The 20,248-nt window shown below is 39.8% G+C and overlaps 1 protein-coding gene across 6 annotated transcripts in view; it reads right to left on the bottom strand.

Annotated features, from left to right (window-relative positions):
• Nucleotides 1-20,248, bottom strand: part of PHF3 (PHD finger protein 3) — a 79,061-nt gene that overhangs the window by 5,877 nt on the left and 52,936 nt on the right. For all 6 annotated transcript variants that reach the window (XM_037894272.2, XM_037894271.2, XM_037894274.2 and 3 more), the window contains 7 exons: nucleotides 19,688-19,804; nucleotides 13,847-13,978; nucleotides 13,148-13,283; nucleotides 12,025-12,220; nucleotides 8,086-8,233; nucleotides 3,701-3,790; nucleotides 2,631-2,826 (listed from right to left, as the gene is read on the bottom strand). In XM_037894272.2, coding sequence (XP_037750200.1) covers nucleotides 2,631-2,826; nucleotides 3,701-3,790; nucleotides 8,086-8,233; nucleotides 12,025-12,220; nucleotides 13,148-13,283; nucleotides 13,847-13,978; nucleotides 19,688-19,804 — 1,015 coding nt within the window. The remainder of the gene's footprint in view (nucleotides 1-2,630; nucleotides 2,827-3,700; nucleotides 3,791-8,085; nucleotides 8,234-12,024; nucleotides 12,221-13,147; nucleotides 13,284-13,846; nucleotides 13,979-19,687; nucleotides 19,805-20,248) is intronic.

The following is a 20,248-nucleotide window of genomic DNA, read 5'->3' as shown; positions in this document are numbered from 1 at the left end:
CAAAGATAATCACTAATGGCTCATATCTCCTCAGTCAGCAACTTGAGTAGTCTAAGATGTATTTCATCAGGCCCTGCCAACTTGAAGACACTTATCTAAGTAATTTTTAACTTGTTCTTCCCCTATTTTAGCCTTAGATCCTATCTTATTTTCACTGGCGTTCACTATATTAGATGTCCAATCGCTACTAGCCTTTTTGGTGAAAACAAACAAAAAAGTCATTTAGCACTTCTGCCATTTCCACATTTTCTGTTATTGTTTTCCCCCCCACATTGAATAATGAGCCTACCCTGTCCTTGGTCTTCCTCTTGCTTCTAATGTTTTCATGTTACCCTTTACGTCTCTAGCTAATTTAATCTCATTTTGTGCCTTGGCCTCTCTAATTTTGTCCCTACATGCTTGTGTTGTTTTGTTTATATTCATCCGTTGTAATTTAGCCTAGTTTCCACTTTTTGTAGGACTCTTATTGAGCTTCAGATCATTGAAGATCTCCTGGTTAAGCCACAGTGGTCTCTTGCCATACTTCCTATCTTTCGTACGCAATGGGATAGTTTGCTCTTGTGCCCTTAATAAATGTCTCTTTGAACAACTGTCAACTCTCTTGAACTGTTTTTCCCCTTAGACCTCCTTCCCATGAGATCTTACCTACCAACTTCCTGAGTTTGCTGAAGGCTGCTTTCTTGAAATCCATTGTCTTTATTGTGCTGTTTTCCCTCCTACCATTCCTTAGGATCATGAATTCTACCATTTCATGATCACTTTCATCCAAGATGCCTTCCACTTTCAAATTGTCAACCCAGTTCCTCCCTATTTGTCAAAATCAAATCTAGAACAGCCTCTCCCCTAGTAGCTTTCTCCGCCTTCTGAAATATAAAAATATCTCCAATATATTCCAAGAATTTATTGGATAATCTGTGCCGTGCTGTGTTATTTTCCCAAAAGATGTCTGGATAGCTGAAGTCCCGCATCACCACCAACTCCTGTAATTTGGATGATTTTGTTAGGGTTTTTTGTTTGTTTGTTTTTAAAAAGCCTCATCCACCTCTTCTTCTACCCTGACATCACCCTTGGTTTTTACCCATTTTATCCTTACCCAGGGACTTTCAACAAGGCTTTCAACAGACACCACTGCAGTGGACGAAGGCACCAAAAGTGCACATATAGGTGAGTTTTTTTCCCCACAATCCAGAACCCTCAGTATCTATAAAAGCTGCCCCAGACTCTCACTACTGCTGGCCTCCAGCAGGACCAAGGAACCAGAGACATGACTTCACAATGCCTACACATTATGGGGTTCACTTCAAGCTGCACTTCCCTCACCTAAAGCCTTTGTCTAAACAAGAAACTAGCCCTGGTTTAACTAAAAAGGGTTTTTGACTCAATTTTAGGGTTTATATACATGACAATATCCACGAAAATAAATCTAAATTGGCAAAATATGTTAATTTGAAGAAGATTACTTAAATCACATTAAACCTGTTAACACACTCATTCAGAATTTAAGCGGTCTTAATTAGGTTTAGCCTAATTCACATCCAAAGTTAATTTAGATTACTTTTCCTGGATGTTCTTGTGGAGACAAAGCCCTTAGTTAAATTGGCGTAAAACTCCACAACCACGCTAATTTAATCTAAACCTATATAGGCCTGGAGTAAACTGATTTAAGATTGTCCATACAGAGGTTTCCACCAGTTTATTTAAGTAATTAAAAACTATGTTTAGTTATTCTGGAGCAACTTTTGTGTGCAGGTCACAACGTACACTATGCATACTGCTTCTGGCCTCCAGTTCCTTGTCTTCATCCTTTCTCTCTCTCTCTCTCTCATCTACGCATTCAATCCCTTTGACCTTTCCTACCATTCAGGTTTAACTTCCTCTAATTCTCATCGTCCTGTCTCGGGTACTCTCTGAAACGCCACCAACTCCCACTTTCCTCACTCCTCTGTATTTCTGCCTCACATATCAACCAGAAAGAGAAAAAAGTCACTCCCAAATATTTGTGAATAAAATTAAAATTTTAAGAACCAAAGAGAGCGTGTGAAAAAACTAAGTAATTTCAAGATCTTGCATTTGTAAAACCCTTCTCTATCCAATCTATTTTTAATCTTCCCTTATCTTTTTAGTTCGTAAGGTTTTGAGGGCAATGACTGTCTTGTCATTAGTACGTTACATACCAAGTACATTTTGGGTGCTCTAAAAATTATATATTAAAATGTAACACAAACATGGGGCTCAGAGTGAATGTGAATAAACCTCTTTCAGAAGTCACCTGCACCACTCTATTCACTGAGCTGTACTAAATATCAGACTTTCTCTCACCTTTCCCTCTATCCCCTGCCACATGGCAGTGTGGGTTAAACATTAATCAGAAGACTTTTTTGGATTAAATATTTAAAACACATAAATCCAAATAATTGTTTGGGATGGAAACTGGTTTCCAATCTGTTACAGAAGAGTCTCATAACACCAGGACAATCAATAATGTCTTATTTGAATAGGATGTGCAATACTCAGTTTGCTCAAAAACACTGATGTTAAACGTTAAACTTTAATTTTCAGGTACATTTTGTATTTCACTCATAGGCGAGGTGCCACTATATGTAAATTTCCAAGCTGTGTATTGTACTTACCAGGTCCATCAAAAGGTACAAGATGATGTGGAATTTTGTCTGAGGCACCTAAAGGGATAAGATACAAATCCTTCACTTGCTTCATGTTATTGGCAGCTACACCATAACGCTTCCTGCTGCTGAAGTATGCAAACAGCAAAGCATAGGAAATCTGATCCTCTTCAGTTACCGGGGTGAAGCGAACTACACAAATTTCCTGTTTAAAAAAGGAAAAAAGGTAGTGCGAAGTATTTACAAATTGTGTTTTTTAAAGTAAATTTTAATAGAGATTGGTCTTCAAGTAAGTATACAATCCACAGAAAAGGGGAAATAACTGACTAGAAAAAGGAGGAGATGACAAAATAGAGAGACAGAAGAGTAGGAGACAGCAGAAGAAAGTCTCTCTGAAGCATTAAGAGAAAACAGAATGAGAAGCTTCCAGAAAAAAAAAAAAATGACTATACATGACAAAAAATTAAAATATTTTCTCTGCCTGCAGATTCTTGTATACCAGCTTTTTCAGAAGGCATGCCAAATTTGGAACATTTCAAATTTTATTCTACCAACACTCCTAAGGAATCTGTATTCTGCACCGCTTTTGGTGTTTAAGATATATCATTAGTTGCTACAGTGGAAAGGCAAGAACCCTAACACCAGGTATGGTGAAGGGGAAGGAGAGGGAGGAACTACTTGTCTCTTCTCACAGACAAGGGCAAATCAGAACTGCCTGATTAATGTCTGTATTGACTTCAGCTGGGTGAAAACTGGAGAGAGGGGAAGAGAGGAGTGACAAGCCACAAACGAACAGTAGGAAGGAGGGATAAAATATGCTATCAACTCCAAAACCCAGGTCCCAACAAAAATATCAACTACCCTCAAATTGGATTATTTACATTTAAGCATCACAGTAGAAATGGGTCTTCAAGAGGGATTTGGGCAATGAGAGGATAGCAGCCTTATGTACACAGCAAAAACTGATACGTAAGTCATACTATTTTCAAAAGAGAACTGTCTGAAAACATATATACACAATATTGGCAGCAGACAGACAGTTAAAGTCTTCTAATTTAAAGTATAAGTTTCTTCCTTACCTTGGTCCCTGAAGCTTTTATTTTTTCTACATAGTCCCAAACAGTGTGAGGTGATATCCTGCCACCTACTTGGATACTATCTGGCAAGTCCTGTCAAAAAAGCAGATATACAATTTGAACCCACTGTAGCTACTGAAATAGATTTCAAAATAATAAAGGAACTTAATTCCTCAACGCTTATATTACATATGATTTAGTTTATCATCAGAAGTTATGCCACTTCAGGGAAACAAACTAGTTTGGATTAAACTATGGAGTTGGGTTTTTCAATATAAAACCAATAATGTGTAACAGAATGCACAGTACCTCTTGCACACTTCTACACCTGTAATTATACATCACTAACAGGTATAAATAAAAGATTTTCAACAAGGCTGTGGATTAACTGCAGTTAACTCATGCGATTAACTCGAAAAAATTAATTACAGTTTTAATCACACTGTTAAATAATAGACTACCAATTAAAATTTATTAAATATTTTGGATGTTTTTCTACATTTTCATATATATTGTATTGTGTTGTAATTCAAATCAAAGTGTATATTATTTTTGATCATAAATATTTGCACTGTAAAAATGAAACAAAAGAAAATATTTTTCAATTCACCTCATACAAGTACTGTAGTGCAATCTCTGTCATAAAAGTGCAACTTACAGATGGAATTTTTTTTTGTTACGTAACTGCACTCAAAAACAAAACAATGTAAAACTTCAAAGCCTACAAGTCCGCTCAGTACTACTTCTTGTTCAGCCAATTGCTAAGACAAACAAGCTTGTTTACATTTACAGGTGATAATGCTGTCCTCTTCTTATTTACAATGTCACCAGAAAAGTGAGAACAGGCATTTGCATGGCACTTTTGTAGCCAGCATTGCAAAGTATTTACATGCCAGATATGCTAAACATTTGTATGCCCCTTCATGCTTTGGCCACCATTCCAAAGGACATGCTTCCATGCTGATGACGCTCGTTAAAAAAATAATGCATTCATTAAATTTGTAACTGAACTCCTGGGGGGAGAATTGTATGTCCCCTGCTGTTTTACCCGCATTCTGCCATATATTGCATGTTATAAGCAGTCTCAAATGATGACCCAGAACATGTTGTTCATTCTAAGAACAATTTCACTACAGATTTGACAAAACACAAAGAAGGTACCAATGTGAGATTTCTAAAGATAGCTACAGCACTCGACTCAAGGTTTAAGAATCTGAAGTGCCTTTCAAAATATGAGAGGGACGAAGCGTGGAGCATGCTTTCAGAAGTCTCAAGAGCAACACTCCGATGCAGAAACTACAGAACCTGAACCACCAAAAAAGAAAATCAACCTTCTGCTGGTGGCATCTGACTCAGACAATGAAAATGAACATGCGTCGGTCCGCACTGCTTTGGATTGTTATTGAGCAGAGCCTGTCATCAGCATGGACGCCTGTTCCCTGAAATGGTGGTTGAAGCATGAAGAGACATATGAATCTTCAGCACATCTGGCAGTAAATATCTTGCGACGCTGGCTACAACAGTGCCATGAGAACGCCTGTTCTCAGTTTCAGGTGACATTGTAAACAAGAAGCAGGCAGCATTATCTCCTAAAAATGTAAACAACCTTGTTTGTCTGAGCGATTAGCTGAACAAGAAGTAGGACTGAGTGAACTTGCAGGCTCTAAAATTTTACATTGTTTTAGTTTTTGAATGCAGTTTTTGTACATAATTCTACAGTTTTTGTAATCCCTTGACAGCCCTACTTATTAGATAAATAACACTTTTATCTGTGTTTATAGTGACAAGTGACTACCTTGTACCATGGATTGATGTTAGTTACATCATCTGGAGATTGGATTCTGTAATTAATGTTTTATTATAGTTGCAGATCTAATGTATGTCACTATTTATCACCAATGCAAAAAGTGACAAAAACCCATACATTAAGATTGCAAAAATAAGCACTCAAGTCAGGAAATGCTAAGGTTAAAGTTGCATGCTTACTCTTCATGCTACTACTAAGTGCATGTGCAGCAGTACTATGTGCTGGTGCTACAGTCTTAATTATATAATCACACACAGTTTTTACATAGAATGTAAGCTTTTTATAATCTTATATACAAAAGTTCAGCACTGTGGTGGGGAAGGCAACCAGCAGTGAAGAAAATCTGTTTTACCACATTCATACCAAAAATATTGTTGACCTTGTAAAGCTGTTATCAATTTTACAGTGAAATATATACACATGCAGCATATCATGATTAACATTATAAAAACAAATACCACAGTACAAATAGCTACAGCTCACTTCATCCGATGCATGCACTGGAAAATACAGTGGGGAAATTTTATATACACAGAGAACATGAAACAATGGGTGTTACCATACACACTAACGAGAGTGATCAGGTAAGGTGAGCTATTACCAGCAGGAGAGGAAAAAAAAAAAAAAACCTTTTGTAGTGATGATCAAGGTGGGCCATTTCCAGCAGTTGACAAGAACGTCTGAGGAAGAGTTTCGGGGGGGCAGGAATAAACATGGGGAAATAGTTTTACTTTGTGTAAGGACACAGTCTTTATTCAAGCCTAAATTAATGGTGTCCAGTTTGCAAATTAATTCCAATTCAGTGGTCTCTCGTTGGAGTCTGTTTTTGACGTTTTTTTGTTGAAGAATTGCCACTTTTAGGTCTCTAATCGAGTGACCAGAGAGATTGAAGTGTTCTCCGACCGGTTTTTGAATGTTATAATTCTTGACGTCTGATTTGTGTCCATTGGTGGGATGATCAACCTCAGCCTGGACCAGTCCACACAAGAGATCCACTTCCTGGACACTACAGCGCTAATAAGTGATGGTCACATAACCACCACCTTACACCGGAAACCTACTGACCGCTATACTTACCTACATGCCTCCAGCTTTCTTCCAGACCACACCACACGATCCACTATCTACAGCCAAGCTCTAAGATACAACCGCATTTGCTCCAACCCCCAACCTGAAGCAAATACTCACCAGCAACCACACACCACACAACAAAAACACTAACCCAGGAACCTATCCTTGCAACAAAGCCTGTTGCCAACTGTGTCCACATATCTATTCAGGGGACACCATCAAAGGGCCTAATCACATCAGCCACACTATCAGAGGCTCATTCACCTGCACATCTACCAATGTGATATATGCCATCATGTGCCAGCAATGCCCCTCTGCCATGTACATTGGCCAAACTGGACAGTCTCTACTTAAAAGAATAAATGGACACAAATCAGATGTCAAGAATTATAACATTCAAAAACCAGTCAGAGAACACTTCAATCTCTCTGGTCACTCAATTAGAGACCTAAAAGTGGCAATTCTTCAACAAAAAAACTTCAAAAACAGACTCCAACGAGAGACCACTGAATTGGAATTAATTTGCAAACTGGACACCATTAATTTAGGCTTGAATAAAGACTGGGAGTGGATGTGTCCTTACACAAAGTAAAACTATTTCCCCATGTTTATTCCCGCCCCCTCGAAACTCTTCCTCAGACGGTCTTGTCAGCTGCTGGAAATGGCCCACCTTGATCATCACTACAAAAGGTTTTTTTTTTTCCTCTCCTGCTGGTAATAGCTCATCTTATCTGATCACTCTCATTACAGTGTGTATGGTAACACCCATTGTTTCATATTCTCTGTGTATATAAAATCTCCCCACTGTATTTTCCACTGCATGCATCCGATGAAGTGAGCTGTAGCTCACGAAAGCTTATGCTCAAATAAATTTGTTAGTCTCTAAGGTGTCACAAGTACTCCTTTTCTTTTTGCAGTTTTGTCTTGCCTCTCTCCTGCACTCTACAGAGAGAGTGATGAACGTTATGGAGAAGAAGAAAGGGCAACAATGCAAGGTAAGGATAGTTTAATCTTCTCAAGAGCAGCCCCGGAAGTGTTATTGCTGAGATTCGTATGGCAATCATTTTAATAGACAGTTCACATAAGTTTAAAATTTAAGGAAAAACAAATGTATGGTTAGCAAACATGTCTAGTTGATTCCTCAATCCTCTGATTATTTGGGTTCACTTGCTTTGGTTGGTTTTATGACTACCCCTGTATTTGGAAACGTATTTCAAGAAACACAAAATAGGAGAGGAGTGCCCTGAAACACTCCAAAAAAAGCTTACATCTTGGTAAACCATGGGATCCTTTGAGGCAAGCTTAAGTATACTTACTGTTAAATAAATAAATACTAATCTAAGTCAACCTGCTAGTACAGTATTTAACATAATGATCATACTTCACTTTTCAGCTCAGTACAACTGTGATCTCTTTATTTGATCCCAAATAAGTGACAAAGCACATGAATAAATAGATTAAATTTTCATTCTTCATGGTAAATATAAATATTTGAACAAACATACAGTACCTCAGTTAAATACTCAAAAGAGCCAGAGACTGGGTAGGCCTTGATAACAAACTTTGCTACAGAAGGCATATTGATAAAACCTTTCCAGATGAAGTTCAGTCGAGCCAGAAATAGAGTTTCACTTTCAACAGTACCAGGCGTCTCTGATCTAAAGAAAACAGGGGTTAAAAAAAAAATAATGATTAGACTTATAAATATATGTGATCAGGAAAATTTGTGCAACACTTGAAATCCACCTCACTAAAAGTAACTATATTGAAGTAAGTTCTGGAGCATCATTAGAATCATAGGGTTAGAAGGGTCATTAAGTATATTGCGGGGTATTGCATTTTCGGTTAGTTATTTTGTTGAGGGACTTGTGTAGTTGATCATAAGGGAAAGGGGCAGACAGCCAGATATCTGAGCTTCCAGCACAGTTTCTAAAAATTACATGAAGGGCTGTCAAGTAACATAGTACATTATTTTGCCAGTCTCTCTTCTAAGGCTACTCAATTTCTCCAGATTGAAAAGATATTTTGCAGAGAGAGCTACAAGCGTACCTTCACAGGTTTTTCAAACTTATTTTTTTAAACCTTGTCCATCTGCCACTCCCTATTGTTAACACCACACCCCTCTTCTGCATCACAACATCTGTCCTCCCCTCCCTTCTCTCCACTGACTCCATGTCCCCATCCTGGTATCCTCTCCCCTCTACAGTTTTCATCGGCTCTACTTGCTCTTCTCCTTCTCCATCCCAATCTCCACCCCAACACACACAAAGATCCCACATCCACACCCTCCTCTTTATTTCTGGTGACATTTGCTCAACTTCCAGCCTCTCTTTATTCCCACCACCTCCGCATCCCACAACCAGCCCCACCCCTCTCATGTCACCATTCCTAACCTCACACACATCCCCTTTGTTCCCCACTCTCCCTCTCTCACTTTCTCTGGGGCGCCCGCTCCATCTTTAAAAAGATCAGAGCCATCCACAATCAAAACCATCTATTAATATATTGCTCCCTTCCACTTCTGGCTCAAAGAGACCTTGATCCCTTCATCTGACTCTACCTTTGCAGCTGCCCTCTCTCACAGAAGCCTATCGTCTCACATTCTCCTCCCTGAATCTGACGGTGGTGGGGGCATTTAGCTTCTCCTCTCCCAGGCCTGTCACTTCCAACGCCACCCCCTCCTGTCACTTCTCATGGCCTCATCTTTTGAAGAGCATTGACTCCTCTCCTCTCCTCCTCCATGTTGCTGTCAACTCGTATCAGCCCAAATCCTCCTGTTCAGCCTTCCATTCTGATTTCAACTCCTGGCTCTCGCCTTCTCTCCACACAATTTCCTACACTGATCCCCAGTGACTTCAAATTCCACATTTATAACCCATCAACTCCTTAGCTGCAAGTTTCCTTGCTCTCCTCCTCTAACCACTCCACTTGCCCCAATGACCAACCCATCTCCTGATCTCTCTCACCACCTCTCTCATCCCTTCTATTCTCCTTAAACGGTCACTCTCCTCTGGCTCCTTCCCCTCACAAGACTAACCTGCTTCAGTCTCTCCCATCTTAAAAAAAGCCCACCCTTGACCTCATTTGCCTAACTACTGTACCCTCTCCCTTCTATCTCTAAGTTCACTGAATGTGCTAATTACAATCATGGTCTGAAGTTCTCCTCCTCCAATTTCATCCCAGATCCTCTATACTTTGATTTCCACTCTCACCAAAGTCTATTAATGACCTCTTCATATCCAAATTTCAGAACCAGTACTCCATCCTCATTCTCCTTGACCTGGTCAGCCACTTTTGATGCAGCTGACCATATTCTTTTTCTTGAAATCTTGTCCTTCCTTAGCTTCCATGACTCTGTCCTCTTGTAGTTCTCCTACCTACACATCACTTTCATCACTTTTGCTGACCAACTCCACCCCCATTAAATTATATGCATGCCCAACACGTACAGTAACACAATTCACACCACTGCACTAGAACACAATCTTAATTCCAACCTCAGCAACATCAACATACATGTCTTTTAGGCATCCCTGCACTGGTGAACTGTACAATGCATTATTTTCCAATGAGAAAATGTAAGGATGGAGTTAAGGTTTGTAATCACTGCAATCTATGCAATGTTTTATTTATACGAAAGAGCATATCATGTTTTACAGATAGTCCATGCCTAACAAAAAATGTACAACCTCAACTATGCACAAATGCATGAATTATAAACAGCCACATAAAGTTAAAGTAAACTAATCAGACAATGCTAACGATGAAGAAATCTGTAAACAATAGAATCTCAAATCCCACAAACTAATCTCAATCAAACAAAATCCTGAGGGCCTGCTTGTCAAAGGTGCTGAGCGTCCTCAAAACCCCTTAACATCAACTAGAGCTTCAGAGAGTCAGCATTTCTGAAAATTAGGCCCTGAATGAATGCACTCAAAAATATCAACACACTTAGGCTTTATTTGATTAGGAGAGGTTTATATGAATCCTAGGGTCAATGGGCACCCCCAGATCCTCTCAATTAGGGACTTTCAACAAGAGAGTCCCCAGCTGATCACTACTGTCAGGAGAGAGAGAGAGACAGACATGATAGGGGGCGGGGGGGGCAGGAGAGGGGAGGAACTGTCTCCAGGACAGCTAGAATTCCCGTATTTAGCTTTATACATCAAAAGTAGAAACCAGCAATATTTAGCTTTATATATCAAAACCAATGCAATCTTTAACAAAGAGCTTCATCTTTACACTTTGCCATGTCATTTATAGGCACGTTTCGCATCCATTATCAGAAAATGTATGGTGGATCAATTTAATGAATAAAGATAAAGAATATGGCAAACTGAAGTTTAGATTCTTTGACGGCTGGAGGGGGAGATTTAATTGAAAATTCTTAAAGAAACAAATACCACTTTTGGAAAATTGCATTTTTCCTATTATTTTGAAATATTTTATAACTGCAATTGGTCTGTCAAAGTAATGCCACTTTACACTAGAAGAGGTACAAAAAGCCAGTTACTTAAAAAAGCAGTTAAACAGTTTGATCACTGTGACGGGGTATACCAGACCCTCTGAGGCCCCCTGCTAGAGGCCTCCTGGCCCTGCCACACCCCACCCCAGAGAAGGGCAGTGGACAGGGTCCTCCAAGCTGCCTAGAGTGGCTATGTGAGACACGGAAAATCAGAAAGGGGCTGCAGGGAGCAGCCAATCAGGGTCCAGCAGGCTCATATAAGAAGAGCTGCAGGGCCAGAGTGAGTTCAGTTCCCTGCTGGAGCTGGATGGGCATGAATAGTGTGTGGCTGCTTGAGGGAGCTACAGGACCTTGGACAGGACAGTGCTGGCAGAAGCCAGGGAGAACAAGAAAGAGCTCTGGGCTGGTGGCTGAGACTCCATCAGGACAAAGCCCTGAAGTAACGATGCAGAAGGTGCGGGGCTGCAGGGAAGTGGCCCGGGGAATTAGAGCAGTGGCACAGCTTAAAGGGACATAGCAGATGGCTGCTATCTACAGGGTGCCTGATCTTGGACCTCCCCCACTCCCACTAGCCACTGGGGGAAGTGGCCTGGATTTTGAGGCACCCCAAAAGGGAAACTGGAAACTCTTTAGTGGCCCAGCTGAAGAGCTGGGGCCTGAACCGCCCAGATAGGGTGAGGACATTGCCTCCCAGGGGAAGCCCCGCAGTATGGCTCAATACCAGAGCTGAGATCATTGACTACAGGACTAATTAAAGACCTAAGCCCAAGGAGGGCCACAGGGAGAGAAAGTAAAGGCCCCCACACACTTGACTAAGGGGTGCTTGTGAGAGGTGAGTGCGCCCCACTAGTCACACAGCATTCTCTATTTATAATTCATCATATTTCATGTTTTTACTTATCATATTACTTACATTAATCTTAGCTTGACAGAACAATCATAAGGTTTTTTTTAATATGGATATCACAAGAAGTTTATTGTTACCTTGGGATAGATGAGAATGCTGGCTTTGACAATTCTTGTTTATCATCTTCTAATAATTCTGAGGCTAAAATATTTGACGTTGCAGAAAGTGCATCTGCTATGTTTTCTGCTTCATTGTCTGATTGTTTACGTGCAACTCCTACAGACACTTTCACATTTTTTGCAGAAAGGTCATCAGTAGGTGGTGCCATTCGACCTTGAGAAAGTGAATTAAAAAAATTATTTTCTACTAATGAAGAATTGGTCTTTATCTGAAAATATGGAATAGATACCAAACACTATCAAAGCTGGATGAGCTAAAGAAAAGCTAGAGCAGCAATGAGACAGGCACAGTTCCTGTGGGAGCTCCTTCATTGACCATGCCGCCCTATCAACTTTCATACTGTCTGTAGGCCTTGCTGCACCATGACTAACCGAAGTCAGGAGGTGAACTAGTGCAGGACTTGACAGAATACCAGCTAACCAAGTAAGCACATTCCTGACCTGCAAGGATGGTAAAGGAACACACAGACTCCTCATAAAATAAGGAGGGAATGACAGGATAATTGATGCGGATGTTTTGTTCAAACTATAGTGTACAAATACAAGGATGGTCACTAGTAACATATGGAATGTAATAGATAATTTGTTTGCATCAATGTAGAAAAGGAGAAATCATATGAGGAGGAGCAGCTTTGTACCAGTGTAGCAGACAACACTAGGTTGACTGTGACGTTACCTTGCCAAGGGCACACGTGTTAAGTGTCCCTGTGACCTGCTGGACAGGGTGCTAATAGTGTGTTTTGCTGACAATAAACCTGGCCAAGCCTTCGTTGCCAAGCCAAGCCTGTGATCTTTCTTTATGAGCAACATCAAGGTCTGCTGAATCAGCAAACTATGCTGGTGTAGCTAACACCAGTGCTCCATGAACAGCATAGGAGCAGCACAGACACAAAAGCAGCATTAACAGCTCTGTCTCTTTAAAGTTTACTAGAAAAGTAAGAGGATGCTCCTTCCTTATCTGCAAATTGGGGGGATAATGAGGTTTATCCTTTTTTTTTTTTTTTTTACTTTTAAGATCTATGCTTGGAAAGCATTACTTATGTGGTAAGCGTTAATTTTAATATGCTTTTACTATAATTACCTATGCAGATTTTACAGTTAAGATCAAAGAGATGATTTTTGTGTTGACTTGTTGTGTCTGGAAATGAAGATTCATCTACTTCTTTATCTTTTTCAATCTCTTCTGTCTTTTCTACCAGCTTTACCATAGTAGGTTCCTATAAAAGGTCAAGCAATCAATTTCCGTTAATAGAAGACAACAACAACATTTATGCTCCATCAGAAATTCTTAATTGTAATATTATTTCAATTACCTCAGAGTCAACCACTTGGAAACTTTCAACACTTTCTTCTTCTCAAGTGAGACGTTTGCTTTGGTTACAGTTTATTATTATTTTTAAAAAAACCACCACACACGTGCACACATACCACAAGCATTTCAAAAGCTTTAAGAAAAGCGAGGATATCAAACTTCATGATTTCGCCACAGTAATAAATTAAGGTACAATTTAAAACCTGACTGTTGCCAGAGATCACAAGATAAAGAACACAACAAAAAGCCCTTAAAATTTAGGAGTTAAACCACTACTAAAACCCTCTGTGTATAAAGAACAATATTTAATTTAGTTATTTATTTTTATTATACTTTTAAAATAAAATGATATATAAACCATTTGTATTATTTATGCACGATAATTAAATATTGCTTTTTTTTCCCTTTTTTTTTTTAAAAACAAAATCAGCCTTCCCTTAGAATTAAAATAAAGTCCCACTTATTTACCTGAATTTCCATAGCTACTTCTTGTTCTTTTATTGGAGCATCACTCTCAATTTCTATTTCTCCTTTATGAGTAATTTTTGTTATTGGTCGCCTTTCGACTTCCCTCTGCTCTTTCTCAATCATTTCAATTGTCTAGAAAACAGTAATAATATATATATTTACACTACATTAGAAGTGATATGGAAGTGAATGCTTGGAATATGAAATACTGAAATAGGACAAAAAATTCCAGCTCACAGGTAATTTTAAGGAAGGCCCTTTTGTGAAAGGCAAGTAGTTTCATGAAATACATACCCACTACAGCGTGTCAAATCTTCACCTGCCGTGCCAATGACTGCTTATCATATATCCATGTATCAAAATAAATTACAAGCAAGTCCCTCTCCACACATTTCAGGACATGCTATTTTAAGTTTTCAATAGCTAAAGAAAATTTTGCTACCCCTTTCCACAGAGTATATGTGTGTGTTTATCTATATAAATAGACAGAGGACAAACTAAGAGATGTAGCATTTTTCTATTGTTTCATTCTTAATCACATAGTCCCAATCTGGTTAACGGATTTCATATATTATCTACAGAACAAATATCTATCTGCCAAACAATTCTGTTAAAGATCACTTGATGAATTTTGCAACAGGTTCCATCACAGAGTCAAAAGGGACAGAACCATCAGCATGTTCTGAAACACATTCCATATGGTAGACAACTACTATTGCTCCACCAGGAACATATTTCAAGAATAGGATAACTTGCCTTGCCCTTCCTACTGAGTCAAAGAACTCAATAAGCTCTATTTTTAAAGAGAATGAATCATTATATTTGCTCTAAGATAATTCTTTTGCCCAGTGCATGAGACTTTTAATGCAACTATAATGGCAAGACTGAAAAGCTTTACACATGAGGGCTTTACAATTAAGGTGTTTCCAGTTACATCTGCACAGTACCTAGCACAATGGGGCCGGGACTTCTAGAAGTAATAAAAATTTCCATTTTCTCACTATATCTACTTATTTCTTTACCAACCCTTATAGAGGCAGTACCACTCCTAATTACAAAAACACCTGTCAGCTTGTTAGCACAGGTAATTTGCTACTATAACAAAAGCCCCTAGTTTCTCTGGTGTATGGCAGAACAAGTTAAGTCTAAATTTTCCAGCAAGGCCTCCAGTGTAGCAGATCAGAAATTCTGTGGCAGCCTCAGAAAATTATATCAGTACAGTATCCCTGGTTATTGGAGAGGCACAGGAAGTAGTTTTAGATAAGTACATTAATTCTTTGGGGCGGAGAACTTTTTTTGTTTGTACAGTGCCTTGCACAATTGGGTCTCGGCCCATGACTGGGACTCCAAGGCACTACTACAATACAAACAATAAAAACTGAAATATTTAATCTTGAAATTTAAATCATCATTGAGTTTCAGAGTAAGCATCCCATTGTGCAGAACAAGGGCTTCTCACACTTCTCCAAGGTTTCATTGTGGCTGCAAACTCAGCCAAACAGCACTTAATTGGCCTACACCAATTCTGAGCTGGAACATTTTCTTCACAATCATATAGACCAGAAACATTTTTTTAAAATGAAATCTTAGATTCTGGTGCACAATTCTACAGCAGGGGATGGGTTTTGCAGTCACAATCAAACACAGGAACCTGAGTATCATTCAGTTTACTGTGAAGAAGAGAGATTTTAAAAATTGAGATGTCAGGTGATCAAAGTTTGATTATATCTGAGACCGCTACTAACCTAAGGGTACAAGTCAATTTACACTGTTTAACTTATGTACCTGCCAACCTTACTACGGGTTCACTCAGGTGGCATATATCAGTTACAAAAATCTTGTGCTCTCAAAACTGCCTATTCAACACAACATTTGCTCTCTGTATTAAGATTAAATTCTCAGCATTCTCCACAGACTATTCATGATAAATCCACTGCCAGCTGTGAACCCTGTCATGAAAGACTGACTATAGGCATCAGAGTTTCATGACCAACCAGCCAGAGAATCAGGAGGAGTTACCACAATTACAAGAAGATGCATTCCATATCACAAGTGCCTAGAATGCAAGCAACAGTACAAATTATCCAACTAGTGATTTAACTCATGAGGGCCAAGTTTATCTGGATTCACATACATGCAAAACTGTTTTACAACTTTACAACAAATACTCTGGGGACCCACATCTTCAGCTGGTGTAAAATAATGTAGCGATACTGAACTCAGCAGTCTAAGTTACTCCAACTGCTTCAGATTTGTCAGGAGCTGTAGGTAAGGCTAAGATTTTGTCCAGGATATTTTTAGTAAAAGTCAGGGACACGTCACGACTTCCGTGAATTTTTCTTTTTTGCCCATGACCTGCCCCTGACTTTTACTAAAAATATCCTGGACAAACTAGGGATCTGCGGATCCCTACACTGTCTGAAGGGGGGCAGCTGTGCAGGGGCTAGGAGCCCCCTGCAGCAGCTGAGGGCTGCAAGGTAAACCTGCCACATGCAGCTCCAGGGGTCCCCTGCTGCCTGTGGGGGCTGGAAATTGCAGGGTACCCCCATCACCTGCAGCTCCGGGGACCTGCTGCAGCAGGGAGCTTGGGGGTGCCACTGCTGCCCGCAAGCTTGGGAGTGCCACCGCTGCCACCCGGGAATTTCCTTACCGCCCAGGAGCCCCCCAACCTCTATGACTAAATTGTAGTTTTAGCTGTACGATATAAAGACTTATATTAAATTAAAAAGAAAAAAAAATACATAGTTCTGTAGCTCATAAGAACTTTAGAATGGCCATATTGGGTCCATCTAGCCCAGTATCCTGTCTTCCAACCGAAGGCAATGGCAGATGCTTCAGAGAGAATGAACAGAACAGGTAATCATCAAGTGATCTGTCTCCTGCTGCCCATTCCCAGCTTCTGGCAAACGGAGGCTAGGGACACCGTCCCTGGCGATCCTGGCTAATAGCCATTGATGGACCTATCCTCCATGAACTTAGCTAGTTTTTTTTTTTTTTTTTTTTTTAAAACGCTGTTATAGTCTTGGCCTTCACAATATCCTCTGGCAAAGAGTTCCACAGGTTGACAGTGCGTCGTATGAAGAAATACTTTTTTTTGTTTTAAACCTGCTGCCTATTAATTTCATTTTGGGACCCCTATTTCTTGTGTTATGAGAAGGAGTAAATAACAACACTTCCTTATTTACTTTTTCCACACCAGTCATGATTTTGTATGCCTCTATCATATCCACCCCCTCAGTCATCTCTTTTCCAAGGTGAAAAGTCCCAGTCTTATTAATCTCTCCTCATATGGAAGCTGTTCCATAACCCTAAATCATTTTTGTTGCCCTTTTCTGAACCTTTTCTAATTCCAATATATCTTTTTTTAGATGGGGCAAACACATCTGCGTACTGTATTCAAGATGTGAGCACACCACGGATTTATATAGAGACAATATGATATTTTCTGTCTTCTTTATGTATCCCTTTCTTAATAATTCCCAACATTCTGTTAGGTTTTGTTTTGTTTTTTGACAGCCACTGCACATTGAGTGAAAATTACTTCACTTAGATCATATTTTCAGAGAACTATCCACAATGACTCCAAGATCTCTTTGAGTGGTAACAGTTTATTTAGACCCAGTTGTTTTATAGTTCAAGTTTGTTAGAACTCGTAGGAAGGCCTGGGGAAAAAAATGGCTTATTTGGAAAAACTGGACCAGAAAGATAACTGATAAGATAGAAGGAAGTAGAGGCCCCAATTATTAAAGATAGTTAATAAGATTGTGCATGTTGAACTAATCCTGACTGCAAATTGGCCAAAATCTGATTTTTACTTAAGTCAGCAACAGAATATGACATCATTTGTTTAAGGATAAAAAAGGATGAACTCTTAGAAGGTTCATTGCTAATACCTGCCTGATTAAGTTGGAGCTGTCCAACATAGGTCTAAGCACTCCTGGGTTTAGTCTTGGTTAGTAACTTGATCAAATGTTTATGTTTTGTTACTGTTTGGATGCAGTAAATTGTTTATTATTCAGACATTTAGTGACTTTTACAGCAACCGTATAAATATCATTTGGTCTTGGATTTAATAAAGGAATTTATGGTTACATTTGGGTAGTGGTAAAACCTTGCATAAAGAGTAATTCCAACAATGGCAGACAATTTTGTTTATCCAATTAGATTTTCAAGGTAGTATCCACACAAACAGAGCCTCAAACTCAATTAGGAAATTAAAAAAAAAAAAAGTGTCTTGCAGTGTTCCCTCTAATTTTTCCCACACATGTGCAGAATTAATTTTGTTATGTGCACCAATATGGAGGTCTGGGGGGATTGGACTGGGACTGGGGGAGGGGCACCTCTTCCCCATCCACAGCAGGTCCATGGGGGGCTGGGCTGGGGCCAGGGGAGGGGCGCCACTTCCCAGGCCGTGACAGGTCCATCCGCAATCCAGGCCGCCAGTGACAGTCTGCTGCTTTGTGCTCCCTCGGTGAGCCCTCACCAGCGGCCCAGAGGAGAGACAGCAGCTGTGGGCTCCATTCCTCACCTTCCCCCCCTTCCAAGCAGCTGGCTGAGAGGAGCAGGGGAGGGGGCGGAAAGGAGCAGGGTGGGGAGGGCCTGGAGAGGAGCAGCGCTGCAGCCACTGGGTTGCAGCACAAGAGAAGTAGAATGCTGGGCCATGAGGTTGGGCAGGCGGCCCGAGGGAGGGGCATCGCTCCCCACCGCAGCCCTGAGCACCTGCGTGGCGTTAAATAGGCAGCCGCACCGCCTTAGAGGGAACTTAGGTTTCTTCCCAGTAAAATATGACCATCTGTAATCTCACTTTCAACCTATGGCCAGAGTAATGTAGCTGCAAGAGGCTTAAATGTGGATGTCTATTTTGAGATTACCAATGCTTTTCACACTAAACTATCAAACTCCCTATAATTTGAAGAAATTATTTCACTTTAGATCATTCTCTCAAAACTGAGAAGTCAGATTTTTAGCCTCTACTTACATTTTTGTCGGTGCAGGGTACTGCTCTGATATCAGATGTGTGTCAGATATCAATAATAGACACCCAAGCTGCTAGGCTAGGATTGTCAGATATGAAAAGTGTCTCTCCTCTTGAGGAAATCTGTATAACTGTGAGGGTGACTCCAGAATCTTGCTACTGTATGAGGGTGAGGAGCAATGTTCCCTCTAATTTTTGACAGGCCGTGTGCGCAAAAAATTTCTTCTGTGCAAATCTTTGTGCGAGCAGTGTTTCGTTATGTATGTGGGGTTTAGGATCTGTGCACGCATGCACATGCTTAGAGGGAACAGTGGTGAAGAGGAAGACATCAATCTTAAGACAGAGCAGAAGCAGAGGAGTAGAAGCATCTGTACCAGGAAGGGGAAAATATACGACTCCTGGTTTGGATGCAGAAGCTACCCCCTTACTTCACTGACACTACAGTTCAGTGAACCCTGCTCAGCAACTCATCTTCCCTTTCAAAGCAGCAACTGTCTGCAACTCTCACTAGGTGGGACTGTGGGCTTCTTGGACTGCCAATCAGTATCAAATAGTTGGTTCACCTACTTTAAACCCTTCTCACCACAAAATGACTCAAATGATCCCATAATCCAGCTCTTCACTCTTCTTTTCAAATACACCTTTGAATGTAATAGTTACTACATTCACTTCTCTGGGCTTAGCGGATGGGAGTACAGTCTCTGCCCTTCCTTCCTCTCCTCAGCCAAGTCAAGTCCTATCCAATCGGACTTTTTTCAATAAGTATTTTGAATTTCTGAAAATGTACAGGTAACTTGAAAACCAAATAAAGTTGAAAGATCTCATTCTACACATCTCACTCTACAACTGTAGTTGACAAATCTTACGTGTCTGTTTTCTCTTTGTCTCCAAGCAGCTAGCTCTTTAGAAGCCAGCTCTTCTGGGCTCATTCTTATGAGATGATCAGGGGTAACCTCTCCTTTCAGTACTCTCTTAAATAATATCTGGAAGAAGGATAAACATTAACTAGTGCTGTAAAAAAAAAAAAAGTTGATTTCTAACAACAAATCAATAAGCAGCAAATTAAAACAACTAGAGTCGCAGAATAACCTTTGGAAATATATTCTATACTTAATGCCAGCACCATACATTCTCATCTATAACCCATTATTCCTGGGAATACATATTACTTTACAGCTATTTCAGACTTTAAGAGGTATTACTGTGGAAAACATTAATGGGTTTTGTAGAGGGAAACAATTCTGTAGGCCATTAATTGTTTTCCCCACAACAAAGCCAGAAATTGGTTAAACTTTTTTTCTTTAAACATTTCATATTTACAATTACGGAAACACATAAGATGATGTTCAAAAGGAAAATTAGCTTAGACCTAATGCATCAGTGATTTCATAAAAGATATTTTTTCAGATCTTTAAAAAGAATGTAGC

Source organism: Chelonia mydas, chromosome 3 (genome assembly GCF_015237465.2).
Source record: "Chelonia mydas isolate rCheMyd1 chromosome 3, rCheMyd1.pri.v2, whole genome shotgun sequence".
Lineage (NCBI taxonomy): Eukaryota > Metazoa > Chordata > Testudines > Cheloniidae > Chelonia > Chelonia mydas.
Note: the sequence above shows the minus strand (reverse complement) of the source record. Positions and strands in the feature narration are given on the sequence as shown.